This window comes from Protomyctophum parallelum (assembly GCF_964188405.1).
Source record: "Protomyctophum parallelum genome assembly, chromosome: 5".
Classification (NCBI taxonomy): domain Eukaryota; kingdom Metazoa; phylum Chordata; class Actinopteri; order Myctophiformes; family Myctophidae; genus Protomyctophum; species Protomyctophum parallelum.
In genome coordinates this window covers 51405655-51430145 of record NC_139702.1, presented here as the reverse complement: position 1 = coordinate 51430145, position 24491 = coordinate 51405655, and the positions used below count along the sequence as shown (strand labels likewise).

The 24491-nt window shown below is 41.5% G+C and overlaps 2 protein-coding genes across 3 annotated transcripts; both read left to right on the top strand.

Moving 5' to 3' along the window:
* Nucleotides 1-6888: 6888 nt before the first annotated feature.
* On the top strand, nucleotides 6889-8530 carry gprc5bb (G protein-coupled receptor, class C, group 5, member Bb; the record flags this gene model as incomplete). Its single annotated transcript, XM_083765576.1, has 3 exons — nucleotides 6889-7954; nucleotides 8225-8334; nucleotides 8472-8530. 3 exons carry the CDS (start codon nucleotides 6889-6891, stop codon nucleotides 8514-8516), a joined length of 1221 nt encoding a protein of 406 aa, XP_083621702.1. The 3' UTR covers nucleotides 8517-8530.
* Nucleotides 8531-17847: 9317 nt separating this feature from the next.
* Nucleotides 17848-23908, top strand: knop1 (lysine-rich nucleolar protein 1). 2 transcript variants are annotated; one of them, XM_083764250.1, is made up of 8 exons: nucleotides 17848-17907; nucleotides 19760-19822; nucleotides 19967-20035; nucleotides 20226-20612; nucleotides 20664-21836; nucleotides 22578-22649; nucleotides 22901-22969; nucleotides 23170-23908. In XM_083764250.1, the coding sequence occupies exons 4-8, from the start codon at nucleotides 20238-20240 to the stop codon at nucleotides 23473-23475; spliced, it is 1995 nt and encodes a 664-aa protein (XP_083620376.1). In that variant the 5' UTR covers nucleotides 17848-17907; nucleotides 19760-19822; nucleotides 19967-20035; nucleotides 20226-20237; the 3' UTR covers nucleotides 23476-23908. The 2 variants fall into 2 exon arrangements, with proteins under 2 accessions (XP_083620376.1, XP_083620375.1); XM_083764249.1 differs by having other exon boundaries at nucleotides 20226-21836.
* Nucleotides 23909-24491: the final 583 nt, after the last annotated feature.

The following is a 24491-nucleotide window of genomic DNA, read 5'->3' as shown; positions in this document are numbered from 1 at the left end:
GTTTGAAACTGGCCCTAAACCCTGAATCCCCCACCCACCCCACTATTATGTTTCTTTTCCCTTTTTACCTCCTATGATGATTTCTTTTTTACTATATAGTTGTGTATATTCGTACGTCTCTAAATGTTTTGATGAATTGAAAATGGTGGGCCCTATTGTAAACAAGTGTAATGCTTTATGGTGTCGTCCACTCACTGTTAACAGTTTTTGTATTGAGTTGTACTTGAAGTGTACTGTAATTCTGCAAACTGTTAATAAATCAATCAATCAATCAAAACCATCTCACGAATGCAATGCTGTTGTGTGCACCTCAAAGACAATGTTGGATTTGGCTACGCCCCCAAATAAGTGTATGTTTCTCTCAAATAATATAATATTATACCAAAAATAGTTACTGATTGTTATTGTGAAAAGCACAGATCAAGTTTGGCTATAAACAGAAAGCTGGGCTACCGTCCTCTACCTACAGACAAGTTGGTTGCTGTTGGGCCTGGGCTTCAACAACAAAAACACTGAGGCCTCATTCACACGTACCAAACACCAATCAAGCAAATGTTTGGTCGTTTTTTTGGGCCACCACAATGCTTTTCCAATGGGAGTCACATGGTTTGATCAAACATTTGTGTTTGATTGCTGGTGGTGTTCTGCCCCTCCCCCCTCATCAAACAAAAATGTTTGGTCAAACCATGTGACTCCCATTGGTGGCCTAAAAAAACAAACAAACTGCTTGATTGCTGTTTGGCACGTGTGAATGAGGCCCGAGACTAATCTTGAGTGCCAGTATAGAGGGCATGCACATGACATCATCGTACCTGGAAGTTATGCAGGAACACCCATAGCCCCTTTCGGGACCCTACGTAAAACTTTTGATATTTTGTTGAGTTTTACGTTGGGTCCCTGCTCACTACTGTATTTTCGTATGGAAATTCCTATATGCGGATGTGGAGATTCTCTCTAAAATAGGACCCGCGGCATGTGACGCCATTATTTTCCTTGAGTTATTCTGAATTCGGTAACTTTAAGTAGCTATACATCCAGCTGCGAATATCTCCTGTGGCGCGGAAGCCGTTAAGTATTTTTAATCTTTGTTTGACCGATTTGGTCGCTTTATTTCTTCTTGTTTGTTTACCGTTTATTGTACCGCCTCCCGGTGTGCGGTTGGCTTGTGAGGCTACGTCCCTGCCTCTGATCTGCTGTGTCATAGCTATAGCGCCACTAGCTAGCCAGATAGGCGGTACAATGAGGTGTCAATAAACAAGGAAGGAAAAGAAGAATCCAAGCTTCCAAATCGGGCAAACATATATTAAAAATACTTAACGGCTTCCGCGCCACAGGAGATATTCGCAGCGGCATGTATGGGTACTTATACTTTACATATTCAGAAAGCCTCATACTGAAGAATATCGTCAAAGAGCGCGGAGAGGCGGTAAACATGTAAACATGAGCCAGTAAATGTTTTAATCAGGTGGCATGGACGACGTGGAACAGGACCCAATGCACTGGGTCGAACAAATGTCAGAAACTTCAGTAGCATTTGGGTTCTGCTTGGAGGGCTAGAACACCCACTGAGTGGCAAAAAACTACTTTCTGGCCTTGACAGCCCCGTTCATCCAAACAGAAAATTCCTGTCTGATTGCATTAAACAATGTTAAACTCACCAACATTGCAGCTGTACGAAAAGTTTGAATCCTCTTTCTATCTGCGAAGTTTTTGTTTCATAAAAATCCACCATAGAACGTTATGAGCTACTTTCTGTCAAGAAATGCCCTGCATTTGTGTCAGAGTCAGAGTGTCAGCGTTTGGAAGTGCTTGTCTTCAATAACACAACATTTTGCTGCCTCCTGCATTATGTGACTTTTAGAAACAGGTGGTACGCAGGACGTTTGAGTGATTTCCAACGAGCGCTTCCAAACTCCAACACTCCATGCTGCTCAATGTTTTTCCACTCAGTCTAGATGAGGGGGGGGGGGGGGGGGCGTGTCCTGATGGGAAAATCATGCATGTGCATAGTGCATACTCTTATTATTCCAAAAACCATGGCTACATGACTGTCTCTCCAACATGCATTTTCCTTGGCATTTTAGCACCATCTGGTGGACAAAAATGAGCTTACAATAGCTTTGCACTGGTCAACTTATAATAGCAGATGTGGTTTCTTTTCTGTAGCTCAGGCATGTAATAAAGATATTTGCCTGTTGTTTATGGTGGGTTCCAGCTAATACGTTCAAAAAGCTGTGTGTGTGCGGTGTGTGCACGTGCCTATACTCGCCTATACTTTTTCATGTTTGAATACTTTTGGTGGCAAAGCAAAGCAAAGTTACCATGTTTACCCAGGGTAACTGGACTAAGCTCAAGAACTTGTTTACAGCCAGGCCCTGCTCATAGAACATTTCATGGTAGAGGTTCAATGCCTTGCTCAAGGGCACTTCAGCGGTGGTAATTTTAACGTGCCGGTCCGGGGATACGAACTAGCGACCTTCCGATATCAAGACCGCTCCGCAAACCGTTCGGCCACCACTGCCCCCCATAAAATGTCGGGATTACATGCTCATTAATAATTTTATGTTGCAGGAGATTTGTGGTATTGTATGTGGTACCCATGATTGCATCATGTGAGGACAACAAGACTCCCTGGAAATCTTTTAAGACGATGGATTAATGGAATGTATATAAGGTGTGTCAGGAAATAAATAAAAATAAAGTCAACTGTAGGTGAGATTGTGAGTGACCATAGTGAAAAATGGCCCAGGAAAATAGCAAAAACAGATGGCATGTCATTTGAGAAGGAGCACCAAGGTTGAGAGAGGAGGGCAGAACTGGACAAGTAGCTGATTTCGGTCAGTTGAAAGAAAGTGTTTCAAAGCATCCAATAATACCAATTTCAACCATATGATATCATTTATAAACACTCCACATCCACAATCATAATCCATAGAAACCCTTGATCCACATTTCACAGCCTCACCATCAGACCTCCTCACATCCGATTAAGTGATTCACCTTTGCATTAAACTATTGTGACACGGCATTCCTTTCAATCCTGCCACCCAAATCACTCATCGTGTACATATTTTTCCATTGTTTCATCAAGTCTATGTTGATGAGAAAGTCTAAGGCTTAGACTTTCTCATCAACATAGACTACACTACCTCTTAATGGAGACTACAACTATTAAAGTTGACAAACAAGAAAATCGTTTAGCTGGTAGAATTTTGCTCCTACAATGTGGTAAGATGGAAGCCGACTGTCTGTACTGATAAGACCCAATGATTTAAATCCCAAACATGAAATATAAATGACTTGGAGCATGAATAAATAATGGCCCGGTTTCCCAAAGGACACCTCTTACACCATGAACATAGATGTGCCACGCAATGCTAGGCCTCAGGGCTACCATTCTGAAATTTAATTTAATAATATTTGGACTGCTGGACAGCTGACAGTAGGCTCTCTTCACTCTTAATAAAAATGTAATTCAATTTAATTTAACTTTGATGCTGAAGTAGGCCTTAATTTCAACGTTTTTATATTTAAATGAGATGAAAGTCATCACTCGCACCACACATTTCTCTTTCTCTGGTTTTAATACAGGTGTGTGTAGGCTAAAGAGGCTTTAGGGAAACAGGTTTGTGTATTCATGCAGGAGGCCTTACGTGCGCAATGAGGACAGGTATGCCTGTGCATAGGTTGTGTATTTCTATGTTGTGTGTTTGACAGTGTTTCCCAAAAAAGGACATAGTGTTTGATTGGCTGCCATGCAGCCAATCAAACAGACTCTATGGCACATCCATTACATTTAGGACTAGGCCTATGTGATTCTGGTAATATTACTGATCACTTGTTTTACATGTACGTGGCAAAAATGTAATATTGTCTAGCTTGCATGGTGATGAACCTTGGCCCATAGGTTGAAACTGCATGTAGTTTTCGCAGTCAGCACTAGATGGAAACAACAGTCAGGAACAATGGTTAGGCCTCTGCCACTGTAAATCCACCACCTGATTACTGTGAAGGAAAACATCTCACGGTCTCCTTGGTAGCCATTCTTGTCCGATGGCTCAGAATTTGGGAGAAAGTCAGTACATCCTGTCGCAGAAGAACTGTTCAATATTGTTTGGGTACTGGCCAGGACAGAATTTGGACAATTCAATGTTTACAGAGACTTGGGGTAGAGGACAAGACAGAACCAAGCTTATGAGATTATGGCATGTCCCATACTTAACCTGGTCCCGTTGGACCGTGTCTGTGACCATGGCAACCATGGGATTACCTAGATTAGGACTGATGTTATTATGACTCAGTTGGCATGCACTCTACCTTTGCACTTTTCCTCTCTCTCTCTCTCTCTCTCTCTCTCTCTAATAAGTGTGTACTGTGTGCTGTGTATGTAAGTGTTGACTTGCATTTTCTAGAATTGCATTATTATCCGTAAGTGAGATCGGCCGTGGTCTGATTCAGCAAAAAGTCGTATATAATTCAGTGCCAATGCATAGTTTCTTTTGATTAATGAATGATGGGCATTGCAAACAATCTGCTCGACACCAAGGCTGGGCCTGTCTGTCTAGAAAATGAAAAATAAATACATTTTGAGTTTGAGTTGGTATTGTGTTGGTACGCACACACACACACACACACACACACACACACACACACACACACACACACAATATACTGTAGTAGGCTTGTCTGGGTGGGTGCAGAGTAGACTCATAGCCGGGGAGCCACAGGCCCAAAAACTCAACGGTTAAGGATTAACATGTGATGTCATGACATACTTTTAATTTGTGTTTTTTCTATTCACTTGGTCATTAGGGTCCACAGAATGAGAGGTCTGCTCTGCCGGAAATATCGCGGAAAAGAAGTTATGGCTATTTTTGTATGTGTTTTTGTATACCACACCATAGACAACCATTATACTTTAAGTAGAATGTGACATGTCAAACTAGGGGGTTTTCATGATTCTGAATCCATTCCAACCATTCGTTTTGCACGAAAAACACTCTTTGGCCTAAATATAATCACAAATGTGATGAGGTCAGCACATTTGGGCACATTTGGGCAAGTGGATATGGCCGAATTTAGGCCAAGGAATGTTTTCCGTGCAAAACTAATGCTTGGAATGGATTCAGAATCATGAAAACCCCCTAGTTTGACATGTCACATTCTAGTACTTAAAGTATGATGACATTTCGCCTTATAATGGTTGGTCACTGTGGTATACAAAAACACATACATTAATGTCCATACATTTTTTTTGGCGATATTTCCGGAAGAGCAGACCTCTCATTCTGTGGACCCTAATGACCAAGTGAATAGAAAAAAGGCAAAAAAAAACACAAATTAAAAGTATGTCATGACATCACAGGTCCCTCTCAAAGTTTTGTTGCTGGCCCCCCCGGCTATCAGTACCTCTGTTTAAAGAGAGGCATGCAGGGCTGAGTCATGCCTTTCAGAGTGTTATGCAACATCTTTTTTTCTGACAGCACATCCGCCACGTGGGCACAGCGCTTACCTGAAGTGTTTAATGACCATCTGCTCCCTCACCCCCTCTTTCTTCACCCTGATGCACTGGACCGGAGCTTCCACTTTGGTCGTTATCTGAACGGGTATCGTTAAGTTTCACTATCCAGAACCCAGAAGAAAATGTATACGCTCTCTCTCCAAATCACTTTGTTGTGTGAGGTGAAGAGGTGCTTGGATGAACAGGAAGATAACGTTCTCTGGGGACAGAAGATAGAATGACAAGATGAGGAAGCGACTGACGCTCATCTACACTCAACTTAATACCTGGATTTCTTCCCCCTGCTAAGGCGGAATGGGGGGGGGGGGGGGGGGCAGCAATTCACAGAGACGGTGTGGGGGTGGCCAGAGGTGACGCTTGGATCATCTCTTTTGACTCCCCCACACATTCAGCATGATAACGGACGGGAGGTGGGAGGGGGGAGTAAGACATATAGACAGTAATGAAGAGAGAGTGAGACAGTTCCCGAGAGAAAGACAGATAGAGAGGGAGAGAGAGGCAGAGAGGATATATTTAGCTGTGTGGGTGTGTGTGAAGACACCCAGCGTGCATGGTGTGGTCTTTTGGTGTGACAGGACACTGCAGCATCACAAAATGTTATCTGCCTGCATGATCGTGTGCGCGCCGTTAGGTGCTTTAAAACATGCACTGACTCTTGCTGAAGAGAAATAATCCTATTTGGAATGTAATGGAAATGCTTTTCTCTGCTGGTTTACAATCACAAAATATTTTCTCCAGCTGGGGGTGAATAATGTGAAGAAAAATAATGCAGCTTCTTCAGAGTTCGTAATAGAAGAGCAAGAATCCACTCATGGTGAGTCTAAAAATGTTTGTTTTCTTGGCATGCTTCAGTGTGTCAGTGTGTGTGCGTGACTGCGTGTGTGTGTGTGTATGACATGTGCGCATACATGGGTGTGTGTGTGTGTATGACATGTGTGCATAGTACATGTGTGTGTGTGTGTGTGTGTGTGTGTGTGTATGACATGTGCGCATACATGAGTGTGTGTGTGTGTGTGTGTTTCAGGCAGTGTAACTTGTCTCATGAATGCCCAGTGTGCAATGTAGCCAGCCCACGCTATTTCTCGTTCCCATGGAAACCATGGGAATGAGCCTGTGTGTTGTGTGCTATATGGGTATGTTTCTAATGTTTGTGTGCGTCTTTGTGTTGCATGTCTATTGTATTTACTGTACGTAGTGAGGTAATTGTTTGATCATGCTCTGCCGCATATGCCTACAGTATATGGTCTCCAAATTCCACCCAATAATGCCCTTGCACTAATGCCCCCCCCCCCCCCCCCCCATCTCCCTCTCTGCAGATGGAAGTCAGCCATGTCATCCTCTGCCTCCTCTCCGTGATCAGCTGTAGCATGTCCCAGATGTCAGCCCCCTCCCCTCCCCCATGGGGGTGTGGTGTGGAAGTGGACCCTCCGTACCGGGTGCTGTGTGACCTGGAGTCTGTGTGGGGTGTAGTCCTGGAGGCGCTGGCCTGCGGCGGAGCCCTGTGCTCCCTCGTCCTCTCCCTGGTCCTCCTGGTCAAGCTGCGCTCCGTCTGTGATCCGGACAGGCGCTGTGGCCTGGGTCCCTTGCTCCTACTGCTCACCACCCTCGTGGGGCTATTCTCTCTCTCCCTGGCCTTCCTGGTGGGGAAAAGCCATGCTCTCTGTGTTATCCGCAGAGCCCTCTGGGGCCCCCTTTTTGCCCTATGCTTCTCCAGCTTGTTGGCCCAGGGCGTGAGGTTACGGAGGCTGGTGGCAGGCAAATCGAGCCCGGACGGAAGCACCCTGGCTGGGCTTAGCATGGCTCTCGCCCTGGTTCAGGGGATCATCTCTGCTGAGTGGGTATTGTTGACTGTGGTTAGGGAGGGTCACCCGGCATGTGAATATCCTCCATTGGACTTTGCCCTGACATGTGGCTACACCCTGGGCCTGCTGCTGATCGGAATGGGGCTGTCCTTGGCCGTGGTGCTATGTGGAGGAGAGATGGAAGCAGTGAGAGGAGGTTCAAGGGAGGAGGATGGGGAAAGAGGGAATGACAAAAGAAGGTGGCGGTGCAATGGTGTCTGGCTTTTCCTGTCCTGTCTGGCGTCTGCCTTGCTGTGGGTCGCCTGGCTGGGGTTCTATCTGTATGGCAATCAGGCTCCAAGAGTGAAGGGGAAGGGGGAGCGCTTTGGGGCTGGAGGAAGGAAGGGCTTCAAGGCATTGGATGAGCCTGCGTTGGCCGTGGCACTGGTCACACAAGGCTGGATTCTACTGCTCTTCCATGCCATCCCCGAAGCCCATTTTTGCTTGAGGAAACGCCTGCTGCCCCCTCCACTGGATTATTTTGACACAAGTCCATGCCCTGCACCTCTACCGTTTAGAGAAGAACCATCCACCCTTTGCCGGCCATTTGCTGAGACCAAAGCCATGACCTCTGTGGAAGAACGTAGTGCAAGTAAGTTATGTTTGTGTGTGTGTGTACTGTAGGCCTACACGGCACGCACACGTACGTGTGTGTGTGTGTGTGTGTGTGTGTGTGTGTGATACATGGAGATGAAAAGACCCTCAAACCAACCTCGAACCAACGCTAAAACCCTGTAACACTGTAAACCCTGCTATCACACAACTCTGGGACAAAAATACCCGTGTTGTATTCCTGTTTGTTTGTCTGTCTGCCTTCCAAGAATGACATAAAAACATGTTTTTATCCTGCTTACGCTCATAGCTCTACAAGGTGGAACATCTAGCAGCCATGGGAGTCTCCGTCCTGGCATCCCCTTTCGAGGTCGTGTCTATCAACCCACTGAGATGGCCCTGGTTATGAATGGTGGAACAGTAAGTATGACAAATGGACACGGACACACACACACACACACACACACACACACACACACACACACACACACAATAATGATGCAACACACCACACCTACAACTTCAACATTGTATTCAAATCAATTGTTCTCTTGTAGATGCCTACAGCCCCAATAAACTACACTGGAAGACAGCTGTGGTGAGACTGAGTACAAGCTAGAATCAGCATGAAGACATCAGAATACCTCAGTAACGGCTTCTGTGGTGGTAGCGGAAAGACAGCATTAAAACCCATTCTGACCTGAGATCAGATTCATACGAGGTTTACACTGGACACACACTGGTCTGATTAAACCCATTCTGACCTGAGATCAGATTCTAAAAATGTCAGTCGTTCTTCGATTTTTCAATAGCTAAAGCATAACATGATGCTGACACCAAAATGGGTGCCCGCCCAGAATGGGTTAAAGAAGTCACTTTGAATGGGCTCTTGGATTTGACAGGAACTGATTCCTGACACATTGATGGCACAACTATTTCTCTTAATTCATGTGTTTCTGTCTTGAAGTATTTGCGACTGTACTTTTGCAAAACTGTTTAGTGCCTCTATGTTAGCTAACTGGACAATTGCAAGGCTCTCTAATCCATTGCTATACTAGCTGTTGATCATGAATCATATATATACACTTGCTTAGTGAATAAGTTATCATCAGTGCTGTAGTCATTATTATTGCTTCTGTTTTCGTAGAGCTTTAAGACAAGATACAGAAAGACCTGTGGACAGTGTGTAATATTATGTAAATTAGCTACACCCACCCACAAACCTCTCCAGCCCCTTCCACCACATGCAGGAAAAAAGACTGCGTACGTCTCATTTGGTTCCATTTGTAAACACAGGGTTTGCAGTGTACACAGAGATATAATCTAAGTGCAAATGGATATAAGCCATGATGTAAAGAACAATCATAATTTGTCATGGGTATAGGGGAATGTTGGGGGCTTTAAAGGACCACTTCACAACTTTTCAATTTATCTTCATATAATTGGTCCTCACTAATGTTCATGATAAAATTAAATACCACAATTCTTTTCAACTCAGTCTGTCTCATAGAAGGGCTGTGAGCAGTTCAGAAACCCGTCCACCAGTGACATCATCGTTATGCAGATGTTTTTTAAACGAGATTTTTTTAAACAAATATTTAGATTTTTATTATCGTGAGAATGATGGCTTTCATTTTCGCATTGTAACTTTTCAGGAATAGAAAGCCTGTGGTTTCTATTAGCTTGTATTCCCCATCGATGATGTCACTGGTGGACGGGTTTTGAACAGACTAATTGTGCTATTGCTAATTGTGCTAGAAACTAATTGTGCTATTTTATCATGACTATTAGTGAGGACCAATTATATGAAGGTTGAAAGGTGGTGAAGTGGTCCTTTAAGGCAGCAACTACAGCTTTTGATACAAATTGAGATACAGCTAGGGGGAAAAAGATTTTGCACTTTATCAACACTGTTCAACTATGGGCATTTTAACTAATTTTTTTAGACGTGAATGCATGTAAAAAGCACAAGAAATGATTGTATCGTCAATATTTTGTAAGGTTTTGGTATACTGTACATATACATAGACAATAATACCAGTGCTTTTAAAATGTTCATATATTGACCAAGGCTACTATTTTATAGCATATACTTAAATGAATTCGGTATTACAATACTTTGTATTCCACTGTTAACTGTATCCCTTTTGGTGTGAAACACCCTCACTAATATCTATTGTGTCAATCATCCAGAAGTTTATAGTTTGCAAAAGGTGAACATTTATGCACAACAAAATGTGTGCAAATATCATAATTGTCCTGGGACTCACCATATTAACAGAGGTAACACTCTATGTAAATAAGCCCATAGTGGAAACACAGTATTGTCCTTTAAGAAGCCTTTATGAAAGTGTTTAACTAGAGGGACTTTTCACTTCTTTGCGGCAGCATTATTAATATATACTGTATGAATGTCTGTAACAACGTGACTTGCAAAATGTGGCTAAATATCAAAGCACTTTTTTCCTTAATCTTAAATGTTTCAAGGACTATGATGTTGTTTGTAATTTCTCAAGCAATAGAAAATTAAATGTCTCTGATTAACAACATGCATGGGTTTTAGATTTCGTTTTTTGTTTAAAGTCTTATATAGGCTACATGAGCATTTGCGCCTGTCGTAGACATGCGCAGAGCAAGTTCAGTCAGGGAACCTCTCATCCACATGATTCACTCAGCCAATCACACACTCACTCCATCTCATACCGGCTACTTTAACCGGAGGTTTTGCATTCCTCCTCCTGCTTGCTTGCTTGCTGCTGCTTTACTGTATACTGTGCACTGCTGTATACAATTGAGTACCTAAAAAGCAGATCCAATACATCGCCAAACCATAATAAATATATTGTATTGCTTATCTTATATTCAATAAATATATATATTACATCCTTCTTGAGTTGTCTGACTGAACTAACCTTCTATGCTCTTTTGTGCTCTTAAAAAAAAAAGCTTCAATTCGGAAATTATTTTAACTAGGGCCATACCAGTTGGGAACACCCTCCGGTAATGCATTACCCGTTGTTGTACCCATTGTCAGACTACCCATTGTACGCATTGTAGGCTACCTGTTTGACCCACTAGAGCAGTGCCCGTGTTGTGATGTCAGAACAGGCCAGATCCATGGAGATATAGGGGTGATCAAGTCCATAGAGTATTAAAAGGATAGAGATTTTTTTTCCAATTTGGACACCAAATTTGGTGTCCAAAATGCGGAAGTGCAAACGAGCGCTCATTGTTAAAGCCCAAATGTACGGGTTTCCTCGTCATAAATCCACGGTTCCGCCTGCAGTACCACCTCTTACCACTAGGTTCAACGTTGGAGCCTCAAGGCCTATTCATAGTCTGGATTTTCGGTGGTGAGGTGACCACCGCTCCGGTGGTGAGCTGACCACCGGAGCTGAAATAACGTTGAGCGGTGGTGAGTAAAAACAGAGAGAAGGGCTGGAGCGGTGGCGGTGGTTTGCTCTTCACCGCGGCTCAGTGACGTCATGTTGTAGTTCGGTGGTCACCTAACCACCGAAAATCCAGACTATTTACTGGGGGCGTGGTCCAGACCACAGGGAGATGCTTTTGTGCTGGTTCAGATTTTTGGGGCGGTTCTGGACCACCGTGGGTCCGACTGACTCGACACCGGGCACTGCACCCCTTGTGGTGGTGTGGAACGCGTGTGTCGAATTTGAAGTCGGTGGGGCGAACGGTTCTCGAGTTACGTGGATTACATACAGACAGACAGACGTACAGAGACGTGGTGCATTTTATAGATAGAAGATAGATAGATAGAATAGATAGATGTCTGGCTAACCGTGCTGACTGACTTCACAATTGGCACATCACTCCCTCAGGTCCGTGGCATAGATGTAAATCTGCCGGTGCAAAACAAAAATTGCCATTATGGACAAGCCCGGTTAATCCTGGTTGAACGGTATAGATGTTTAGATTTTTACTTATCTCATTAGGGGCCAAGCCCGAAGGGGCGAAGGCCCCTGATTGAGTTTTTTTCTTCTTGTCGCTTCCCACGAAATTCGGCAATATTGTAGAGGGTCATGGGAAACTGTCAAGAACTGAAGCTCAGTCATTTGTCAAAGGACCTCTGACCTTTAGATCTCCCAATTATATGATTGTATGAATTATATGATCCACTCTATTCACTCATAGGATTTCTGTAGCCTCGTTAACCACTCCCCCTTGAAATCACATTTTCATTCATTTGTGCGGAAGAGTCTGGATGCTAATGCATGGTTGGCTGTGGGAGTAGGCTACTAATAGAAGGCAGCATGCATGACTCCTCCATCTCGTCTCACTCACTTTAATCATTTTACCGGGTGCACGGTCAGAAACGACCTTTTAAACAGAGAAGAAAACCAGCACTCACGCCACAGCAATATCTTTTAAGGCACTTATTTATTTTAATAGGTAGGTTAGGTATGGCATGCTGCAAACAAGCAGCACACAACGAACGCGTTGCGGCAGATGCCTTCGTCAGCGTTGTATACTGCAAACAACAACTGGTGTCACATTTATAGTGTCCGTGGTTGCAACACCATCCCCTGTCTGTGTCGAAACAACTTCCAAGCAATCCAAGTACCAAAAGTGGCTTGGGGGTGGCTGCGGGAGTATACAGCATTGACAGATAACCCCTTCAGCCAATCAGCATAACAAAAAAGTGACATCTCTCCAGTCTCCAACCAGAAAACGACTTGAGCCCGGAACAAGATGGGTCTATGTTGCATGGTCTTCTTTCTCTCAAGTTCGGTCATCAGTGTTTCTATGCCTTATTGTGCATACAGCTTTTTTCTTTATTGCTTTATTGCTTTTATGGCTTTATCACTCAATAAAGGGCATAATATTACCAAAATACAGTATAAATCACGAGGACTCAAACTTGGAATAATACAGTTTCTACCTTTAGGTGGGTTCAATTAATCAATATGGCAATAATCGTATCGTATTCCTTGCCGGTAATCGTATCGTATTCCTTGCTGATAATCGTATCGTACCATATCGATATGGTACAGTAAATGCTGTGTGTGACACGGCTTTAAAACAAACATCAGTATTCTGTCTGACAGTTATGATATAAAGTACAGCATTTATACAGCAAAACATTTTTTTTCCTTGCATTTTGTTTAAATGTTATCCACTAAGTTTTTCTAATTGGTTTGGAAACATTTCTGTCAATATATTTATCAAAACATTGGCAATCTGTGGTATTGAATCGTGATACGACACGTATCGATATCGATCGCGAGGTTGTTGGCAATACCCAGCCCTAAATTGGTCATTATTTGGAATCAACGTATAATCGATATATATCGTATCGTGGCCTCTGTATCACGATACATATCTATCGTGAGATTGCAGGACATCAATAGCACATCTCCTCATGTATGCTAAATAACTGACCAGTGACCAGTGTCATTAAATTTACTAACTAGTAAAATATTATCATACCTATCATATTTGTTTTTAAAACTAATAGGCCTGAGGTTCCAAAAAATGAAATATTTATGGGGAGAGAAATTGTGTGAGTAACAGAACACTGTCCCCATCCTCCCAGTGAGCTGTGGCATTCCACAAGGAAGCATACTAGGGCCTTTACTGTTCCTAATATATGTAAACGACATGACATCAGCTTGTGGCTGCAATTTGTTCCTGTTCACAGATGACTCAGCGCTGCTGGTCTCGGACAGGAACAAACTGCAGTTGAAAAGGCCCTCAGCTCTGAACTCGGTAGAATCTACACCTGGCTCGCTAATAACAAACTATCTTTACACCTGGGAAAAACTGAATCCATTCTATTTGTATGAAATAGTAATCTCAGCAAGGCAGATGGCTTCTTGGTTAGAGTGGTGACAATATTATCACACGAAAAGATGAAATTACCTACCTAGGTTCCATCCTGGAGGCAAATCTTTCCGGTGATAAAATGGCCACCAACATAATAAAAAAAGTCAACCAAAGAACAAGATTCCTATACAGGATCTCCTCACTGGTCAACAAAAACACCTTTAAGACCCTAACAGGAACCCTCGTAAAGGTTTCTTCTACTATGCATGCACCTCCTGGTACTACAGCACCTCTAAGCCCCTTAAAACTAGGATCCAGCTAGACTTCCCAAAACAAACTGGTCAGGCTACTACTTGGCCTCACTCCCCGAACCCACCTCACCCCTGCCCACTTTGACAGGCTGGAATGTCTTAGGGTTGACGGCAGAGTACAGGATCTTGCAATGGGTCTGGTCCAAAAGATTCGCTACACCACCAAGATACCCATATACCTGTCTAAATACTTCCTTAATGTCAACGAAGTCCACACACAAACCATGTGCAACCCAGATTCGGCACAAACAAGGGACTAAATTAATTTCACTCCTATGCCACCAAAATGTGGAACGCCCTACCAACAGTCATTAAGACATGCAAATCCCTTGGCCCACCGTAAAATCTGAATCTCCCACCCACCCCTTTATCCCCTCACTGTATGTGTCTTTTCCCTTTTTACCTCCTCTATCATGATTTCCTGTTTTGACTATATAGTTGTGTATATTCGTACGTCTCTAAATGTTTTGATGAATTGAAAATGATGGGCCCTTACACACTACACTCACACACACTCACACGGCAGTGACGTCATACACTTACCCTTCGCAGTGTTGCAACGCTATCTCCTCCTATCGCGCGATCGCCAACACTCAACACCACCCGCCAAACAATGGTCATTGCACTGCAATGGAAATGCAAGAGCCCTATATTTAGCTCACATCAGAATAATAATAACAATATTAATGACAATCAATCAAAACGATACTAATAACAATAATAATAATCATAATAATAATAACAATAAGCTTCTTTGTAAACTCACTCATTTACAAACAATCTCACATCACAACAATAATCCATGTAATAATAACAATAATAATAACAATCACAATAACGATACTAATACTACTACTACTACTACTACTAATAATAATAATAATCATAATAATAACTAGAACTGCACTCTGTCGAGTGCATACTTGCTTGTTGCACACTAGTAGGCCATAAATGGCCAACTAGTGCGCAAGCAGAGCGCGCAAGTACTTTCGACCGCTGTAAACTGTCAAATCTCAGTATCTCTGTGAAGGAACGTTTGAAATGTCTAATTATTAGGTGTAACTATTTGCTACCTACCTACTTTATGCATATAAATACCTAGTATTATTAAGCATGGTTCAAGTTTCTATCTATATAAGAAATACAGTTTTATCGATTTAGATATATTCTGGATCCCTTTTTAGGTTTTTAAAGAAAAATAAATCATTGATATGTGATGAAAAAAAAGGTATATAAACTGAATTAAAATATGTTATACAGAATAATTATTCTATTATTTATTCTAAATTGTCAATTGTTTTAAATGTATTTCATATTGGAATATAGTGATATTAATACTAAATCATGATCAGAGTAATAGGTGTCTCTAACTTCAATTTCTGTAATAATACTTTCACATTTGTTAAAATATACATGATCTAAAAACGTCCCAGCCAACCCGCCACTTTTGATGCGTATGCAAATAAAATAGCAAATTGTGCCTGATTTGCTGGGACCAGAGTACATGGTGTGTATATGTATGACTAGCTCTCAATGATGACGTAAGACATAATATAATATAGCTCCCACAACATACATGACCATATTATGGTCATGTATGTTGTGGGAGCTATATTCAGTGATTTGCTATTTCAGTATTTATGTTATATATGTAATGCATTTCTTATTTTTAGTTTAATTTGCTTTGCTTAATTGGTTTGTTTACAGCCATTATTTCTGTTACAGCTAATGCTTTTATTTTGAAGGTGATGGGCAAGTCTGGGGGCACAGCTGAGGCTATTTAATTAAGAGAGCACTCAGGGAGTCAGAGAGCACTGGGAAGGTCCACGGTTTTTTACCAGCAGCAGCTAGGGAGAGAACTTTGACATCTTGTATCCCATACTATGTCTGTCTGGATGAGCAAATAAAAACACCATCAAAATTGGCCGCCCTGACTGGACATTGGTCTTATTCCTGCAACTGCGTAAGATTCGCTGCCCGGTGCTTTTAGTGGCTTTTAAAGTTTTATTGTTCATGGTGTTGATTAGCCACTACATGTAATCTGGTCCCAGCAAATCAGGCACAGATATATTACATACATGACCATATGTCTTACGTCATCATTGAGAGCTAGTCATACATATACATATATATGTAATTTGTAAGTTGATTAGCGGTATACTGTGGTTACTTTGCGCCAAAAAACGTCCCAGCCAACCCGCCACTTTTGATGCGTATGCAAATAAAACAGCAAAATTGTGCCTGATTTGCTGGGACCAGATTACATAAATGACCATATGTCTTACGTCATCATTGAGAGCTAGTCATACATATACACACCATGTACTCTGGTCCCAGCAAATCAGGCACAATTTGCTATTTTATTTTACAAATTACATATATATGTATGACTAGCTCTCAATGATGACGTAAGACATATGGTCATGTATGTAATATATCTGTGCCTGATTTGCTGGGACCAGATTACATACATGACCATATTTCTTACGTCATCATTGAGAGCTAGTCATACATATGTATATGTAATTTGTAAGTTGATTAGCGGTATACTGTGGTTACTTTGCGCCAAAAACCGCGACAGCCACCCGCCATTTTATGCGTATGCCAATAAAACAGCAAATCTGTGCCTGGTTTGCTGGGACCAGATCACATAAATGACCATATGTCTTACGTCATCATTTAGAGCTAGTCATACGTATACTATATACATAATCAGTAAAATAAACTAGCAAATTGTGCCTGATCTGCTGGGACCAGAGTACGTGGTGTGTATATGTATGATAGCTCTAAATGATGACGTAAGACATGGTCATTTATGTGATCTGGTCCCAGCAAACCAGGCACATATTTGCTGTTTTATTGGCATACGCATAAAATGGCGGGTGGCTGTCGCGATGAACGAAGACCGGGCGAAATTATTACTTGCGCGCTCTGCTTGCGTAAGTAACAATAAGCTTCTTTGTAAACTCACTCATTTACAAACAAACAGAACAATAATTCATGTAATAATAACAATAATAATAACCATAAGAAGAAGAATAATAATAATAATAATAATAACAATAACAGTACAGTACAGTACAGTACATTACAGTACAGAACAAAGAAGTACAGAACAAAGAAGTACAGTACAGTACAGTACACAGGACTACAGTACAGTACAGTAGGCTACACAGGACTACAGTACAGTACAAAGAAGTACAGTACAGTACAGAAGAGAACAGTACAGTACAGAAGAGAACAGTACAGAGGACAACATTACAGTACAGTGCATAAGGAGTACAGTACAGTACAAAGGGGTACAGTACAGCACTCGCATCGCCCTCGCATCGCCTTGCATTCTTCCCATTTGCCACGCATCGCGCTAGGATGAGCGGGCCGTAGGCCCGCGAAATTCTAGTTGTAAACAAGTGTAATGCTTTATGGTGTCGTCCACTCACAGTTAACAGTTTTTGTATTGATTTGTAGGCCTACTTGAAATGTACTGTAATTCTGCAAACTGTTAATAAATCAATCAATCAATCACACACACACACACACACACACACACACACACACACACACACATACATAATGTATTGTATTGTATGTATTGTACATAATGATTGTGTGTGTGTGTGTGTGTGTGTGTGTGTGTGTGTGTGTGTGTGTGTGTGTGTGTGTGTGTGTGTGTGTGTGTGTGTGTGTGTGTGTGTGTGTGTGTGTGTGTGTATGTATGTAGCTCTGGGCAAAAAAACTGAAAAGGTTTAGGTCTTACGGTCAGGTAAGCATAGCAACGGACTGTATCATCAGGTTAAGGTTACTATGGACGCGTTGCAAGTTAAACATTAAACTACTTCCGGGTTAAGCTTATAAACACGTTGGTTTTCCAATTTCCACCTCCACGTGAATCGTCAAAGTGAGTTATCTTCTTGCATTACAAATTATCCATTGAATTTATTCAATCTGTTCTGAAATACTAGCCAGTAGGCTACCCAGGCCGACTGACTGTTTAATTAGTATCATGTGCACAACACTGCACATTATACCTTGTTCGTATGCCTGTCGCATGCCACTATAGCTGTAAATAATGTGGCTAACAGCTAGTATACGCCGGCATTATGGCTCCTTTTGCTCATAACACTAGCCTGAGATTTAGACTCTCCCTCGTAGAGAGTCTAAATCTTAGGCTATCATGATAAAAACATGGTGTAGGTTCAAAATGGAAGCATTACATATTTTTCACCATTGAAGCCTTGAATCTTGCTATAATAGTGCTGTGGTGACCGTGCCAATTCTTACCTCCAAATTTGCCCAGGCGTCCTGAGGCTGACTGAGCTATCTATTGGATCGTTCAACATTGTATATTTTATTTTATATATAGTTGGTATGAATTCTGCCATCCACTTTACTTAAATGATTACACGGTGCACCATCTGCCCTAGCCCTGAAACATGACTGTCATGACGCTAACTGCAGCCTGTTTTACGCAATCGCTACATTTACAGTCCAAACGTGTATATAAACATTCCGATTTCAAATATAAAGTCCTCGCCACATGTGCCACGGGTGTTAGACATTTGCTGGTACGTACGGCGATTAGCATTGCTGCATCCCGCGTTGTTTAATAAAAAGCATTTTTATCCGAGCGCCCCGGCTACTTTTCTCAAACGGGGTTCGTCCACAGTTGCACACCGAGAGCGCCATGACGCTCGTCATGTGGGTGCACCATGGCTACATCTGCCCAGACTTCTCGCAAACTGTGCCCACTCTTCTGACTACCCTCCATGTGGTCCCAATAGTATTCCTCTAATTCTAACTCGAATTACAGGTTGTGAGTGAGGATTTTGATTCTGTGGCGACTGCCTGGCAACCTAGGACAACAAGATGACACCGAGCAGTATTGCACGATGACAATATCTGAAGTTTATTGATATAGAAAGGAAGTAGCATAAAGTAAAGTACACAATACATACCGTACTTCGGCAACAGGTGCTTATTGTATGATTGGGCATACAGTGCACACTTGCATCACTTAAGTCCTCATTATCCTTGCCAATATTCAAGAAACATTTAAAGCAATATCTTATTTCTTCCTCGCTGTAGTCTACTGTACATGATTTAGTTTGATGTGCTATATTTTCTTTTGTGTTTTTGTTGTATTATCTATTACCCTTTCTTGTGCAGTTTCTGTGTTTTTATTTATTTGCACAGCTGCTCGCCTGCTCCCTTTTGTCAACTTGTATTCTTATTGAACTTTTAATCTTGTTGTTTAATTAATGACCTCTTCCATTAAAGAAAGGATTCCAAATAAGGCAGCTTGCTTCTTCCTTTCCTTGCACAGTATTTCGGTTCATTGATATGTATTGTCTATTTTCAAGGGGCGCCAGCCCCTCCTAAACACAGGTTTAATGTTTGTCTTTAGTTCAATGTTTCTTTTGTAAACGCCATTGACAATGAAGGGAAAATTTACGTCATAATGTACCTCATTATGTCATATTGTCTCTTTATTGTTAATGGCATTTAATGTTTGTGTTCGCACCGTTTGTTTTACATCACCTAATCAACATGAGTTTGACTTTAATATATTAGCGCCCCTCACTTCACACGGGTGTGATCTTTTTTTTATAACTATGTGCTAAATAAATAAACTAAACTAAACGACAGTGTCCTGATAAAGCAATGACCATGGCATCAGAACTGAAGTACTGTCCTTAAACAGATGAGATTGAATAGATTTAACAGACACTTTTAAATTTGTTTGATTTCAGACGGATTCCGATGAGGACTTGATCTTTGTGCCAAAGAGACCTACAACATTTATCATTGACCAGGTACATACATACCAGTTAAAATAAGTTTTTTTTTGTTTCAAGACTATATTTTATGCATGTTGAATATAATACATCAGTAAAGAAAGTGTAAATGTACCATGAGTTTGTGTTCAGATATTTTACATGGTTTCATATTTTATGCAGGAAAAGCGACTGGCTCTGCAGAAAGACATTGATCAGGAGTCCCAGCCCAGCAAACCAGCCAAACATTTGGTTTGTTTTTCTTCTCTCTCTCTCTATTTCAAAGGAGCTTTATTGGCACGAGAAAACATGCGTTTACATTGCCAACGCAAAAGTGGAACAAAACAATCAAGATAGAACAATGTATGCAAAAAATCTCTCTCACACAGTTTCTACAGTCATTTATCCCAATATTCTTTTCTGCACAATTATTTTCCAACAGGCATGCCAAAGAATGGTTGCTTTGGAGATGAAAAAGGAGGTCGCTAACTCAGATGAACAGAATGGAAAGATGGAGAAGAAAGAGAAGCGAAGAAAAGCCACCCAGCCTGAGAGGGAAGTCATCTCTATCATTGAGGAAAGCGAAGGAGGAGTGAAGGAAAGAAAGAAAAAGAATAGCGCACAGGTGCCGGTGAAAATAGAGGAGACTTCAAAACAGGATAGAGGAGCTGAAACAGAGAAGAAGGTGACACACAATGACACTGCAAATGATACCCATAACCACGATGTGAAGGACATTCATGGATTTGTTCAAGAAACCAGCAAAAAGAAAAAAGCATTGGCTGGGAAAAATGGTGCCAAAGTTAATGCTGAGGATAATGGAGGTAAAGTTGCACGCAACTCTGTAAAGGAGTTACATGCTGAGGGGAAAAAGAAAAAGAAGTCAGTTCAGTCTGAACATCCAGTGGAAAATATCAAGGTGGAGGATGGAGAGAAGTTGGGAGCAGAGGAGGATGTCCAGAAGAAAGGGAAGAAGAAGGGGCACAATGTCAAGGAAATGAACAGCATTGGTCAAGAAACAAAAAGCAAAAAGAAGAAAAAAACATTGGCCTGCAACTATAGTGCCAAAGTTGAAGCTGAATGTAACGGAGGTGAAGTTGTATTCAACTCTGTAAAGGAGGAAGTAAGTGAGGGGAAAGAACAGAGAAAAAAGCAGAAAATGAAAAACAAGTATGTACAGTCTGAACCTCCAGTGGAAAATATCAAGGTGGAGAATGGAGAAAAAGTGGGAGCAGAGGTCAAACTCCTGAAGAAGGCAAAGAAAGAGAAGAACGGGCAGATTGTGGCTTCAACCACGTGCGCTGAAGGGACAGAGGATCTGATGAAGGGCATGAAAAAGAGAAAGAAGAGAAGCTCTGCACTTGCAGAGCAAGACAGAGGTGAGGGGGTGAGTGCGAAAAAGATGGTGAAGGAACTGGTCCCTAAGGTTGAGATGGGAGCAGTTGAGGTGGAAACTGTGAAGAAGAAAAGAAGAAAAGAAGCAGCCAAGATGCAGGGAGAGGAGCCATCAGAAGAGGCAGAAATACTGGAGGTGAAACAACAGGTCAAGAAGAAGAGGAAGAACAAGGAAGCTGAAGCTGCAACACAGGAGGAAGGGGAGATTGAAGAAAGTCAGCACACCAACAACAGAGACGAGGCCATGGACCGCGTCACTAATGAGGTGAAGACAGAGCAGGCGAGTAAGAATAAAGGACTGAAAGAGAAGACTGAGAAGAAGAGTGAGAAGCAGAAAGGACTGAAAGAGAAAAGTGAGAAGGAAGGACTGAAAGAGAAGAAGCGGAAAGCCCCTGTGCGGTTAGAGGAAGAGGGGGAACCCAAGGAGAAAAGGAAGAAGAAGGACTCGGAGGTCAGTGTGGAAGGCTGGAGTGGAGAATTGCTCACCACTTTGGCAGGCGGCATAAAAGGCAAGAAGAAGGAGGGAAAGAATCCCCCTGGTGTAGAAATCAAGATAGAGAAAGAGGCAGAAGTAGAAAAGGGTGATGGGAAGAAGAGAAAGAAGAACAAGAAGATCAAAGTGGAACATTGTGACAGTGAAAAGCAGCACGGCCAAGAGGTGAAGTTTAAGCTCTAAGGTCATCAGATTGTTCGTATCAAGATAAAGGACAACTTTATTTATTTTTCAACCAAGGTTCATGTTTTAGGTTATTAGAGAAAGTAAAAGATGAGTGGTAATTATTTTTCAATTGCTGTTTTCTTTCGTTTTAGGGATTTTAGCTTGTTTTTGACGGGGAGGGGGCATTCGAACATGGAGCTAAATATGTATTTGTTAAAAAAAATATGGCGATTTATTTTATTTTATTTATTATAGTCCTACTAGACCCCAAGAAATTACATCTGTCCACAGAAGATCACAGGATCTACTGAATGTGAATGTAGCCTACTGGGGGGAAGCCACACTGTGTGTCATAGGCTCAATATGTCAGTTTGACACATTCAGTAGATCCCGTGATCTTTTGTGGCCAGATATAATTTCTTGGGGTCTTGTAGGACTATAGTAAATAATAAAATAAATCGCTATAACATTTTGTAAAAAAGGATATATACATATTTAGCCCCATGCTCGAATGCCCCCGCCACCTGTCAAAAACCGCTAAAATCCCTTAAACAAAAGAAAGCAGCAAATGAAAAAAAATGAACACTCATCTTTTACTTTCTCTAATAACAATCTAAAACATTGACCTTGGTTGAAAAAAACTAAAGTTGTCCTCTTTCCTTTTGCTGTAAACCCTGCTTGAATTAACCCGGTTACAAAAGTATTGCCCCTTGTTGAAGTTGTTGCTGTGTTGTGTCCAAGGTGGCCTCCCATGCAGATGTGGTCTTTCTGTCAAAGAAGCATGGAAATACAGATGAGACGACCATCAACCAGGTAGATTTCTACATCTGTCACCATATAATAATATTCTTTTGTTGTTCTGACTATGTTTAATTCTAGTCTGTTCCCATGTGAATTATTTTGTGAAGCTGGTGGACCTTGTACTCAATTTGAAACAGTAAAAAGTTTACTCAAATATGTCCTTATAACTAAAACATAGGATATGTTATAACAACTTTGTTTAACAAAATAATTGCTACCATGACCAAGTTATAATTAACACATTAACAATGTTTTTGATGTAGCAAAGGAGATTGGCTCTACAGATGGAGGTTGACAAGGCATCTCAACCTCAAACACAACCCACAGCTTCGGTCAGTCGATTCAAACTTTACATTTTAAGCCTTTCAATGTGACTTGTACTTTGTCTGACTAAAGTGTAAACAATAACACAGTTGCCCTGAATATTAGTGTCTTGTTCATCTGGTTTTCACATCTCCTAGCAACTATAGACTGTTGAAACAAAATACTGTATATATAATTTCTAATATATATCTTTGTTTTTGTTCACCAGGGCGTGGGCCAATGGGCTAGTGCTCAATTTGACAGCGCTGAAAAGCAGCAGAAGTTTCTCAGGTTAATGGGTGGCTTTAAAAAAGGTGCCCAACCAGCGGTTTCAATAGCTGGGCGGGAAAATATGGCACTGGATAAACAGGCACAAGATAATTTGCAACAAGCACTCCTGGGAGAATTTGAACAAGCCCAATCACGACGCATGGACTTTAATAACAAGGGGTCAGGATTTGGGTTTACCGCACCACCCACTAAGAAGTTTTCTATTGATGTTAATGCATGTCGATCTGTCCGATTTGATGATTGAAAGGATCCTTTGAGACTTGAACAGATGGAACTTTCAATTCTGAATATATTTTTAAATGCTTTTTATAGTGAAAAGATCCCAAGCTCTAATAATGTACACTTCACAACTGAGATTACAGTTTATAAATCTCTTGAGCATCAATGAAGACTACATCATTTTTCGACGGCGGTCGAGATCATGGATTTCACAATGCTACGCCATCCCCAGTTAATGCTTACTAATACATGTGTCCCTAGTGATGACATCAGGGAACGACAGTTTTCTACCTCTGGTCTGCTTTGAGGCAGGATTCCAGAGAAGGGAAGATATAACCTCATGATCAGTGCTGTAACAGTGGCCAGGAAACTATTCTTCTGGATCGGAATAGAGAAGCCGATGGGTGGCTCTTCCAAGAGAGACTTTGCGCTCTCATTAGAAGGCGGGTTAAAGGAGAATTCCATGCTAGAATGCTTTCTTATCTTTCTTACCTTTCTTTGTAGTTGTTACCCACCAAAGAGGTCCAGGTGTTTTTTTGTGCAAAAACTCCTTATTGGCTATTTTCCCTACCATAAGCCCTATGGGGTGTTATGCTAGTTCGCTTATTTCCATCGAAAGAAGTAGTAAAGTGTGCCGCTTGGGATATTATTTACATTATGAAGAAAGAAATTATAATTTTGAGCGATGGAAATAAGCGAATTACACCCCATACCCCCATTCAATTCAATGCAATTCATTGGTAGGGGAAATATCCAATAAGGAGCTTTTGCACAAAATAACACCTGGACGTAACAACTACAAAAAAAGGTAAGAAAGCCTTTTAGTATGGAATTCTATTTTAAGTGCCATCCAACCATTTCTCTAATTTCTTTGAAAGTGTCCATGTCTTGGAGCCATAGAGTAGAATGGGCTCGACTGTAGTCCTAAATATGTTTTACTTTGAACCTCCTAAACTGGGATGACCAGATCTTATGCATGTCATTGGAGGTTGACCAGGTCATACACTTCCTAGTTTGAAAGTCCTTTTGGGAAGAAGATAT

Coding starts and splice junctions, on each gene's coding strand:
- knop1 (XM_083764249.1), top strand. CDS start 20,238: ATGGTTGCTTTGGAGATGAAAAAGGAGGTCGCTAACTCAGATGAACAG. Junction 21,837..22,577: donor AAAAGCAGCACGGCCAAGAG/GTGAAGTTTAAG, acceptor GTTGTGTCCAAG/GTGGCCTCCCATGCAGATGT. Junction 22,970..23,169: donor AAACACAACCCACAGCTTCG/GTCAGTCGATTC, acceptor TTTGTTCACCAG/GGCGTGGGCCAATGGGCTAG.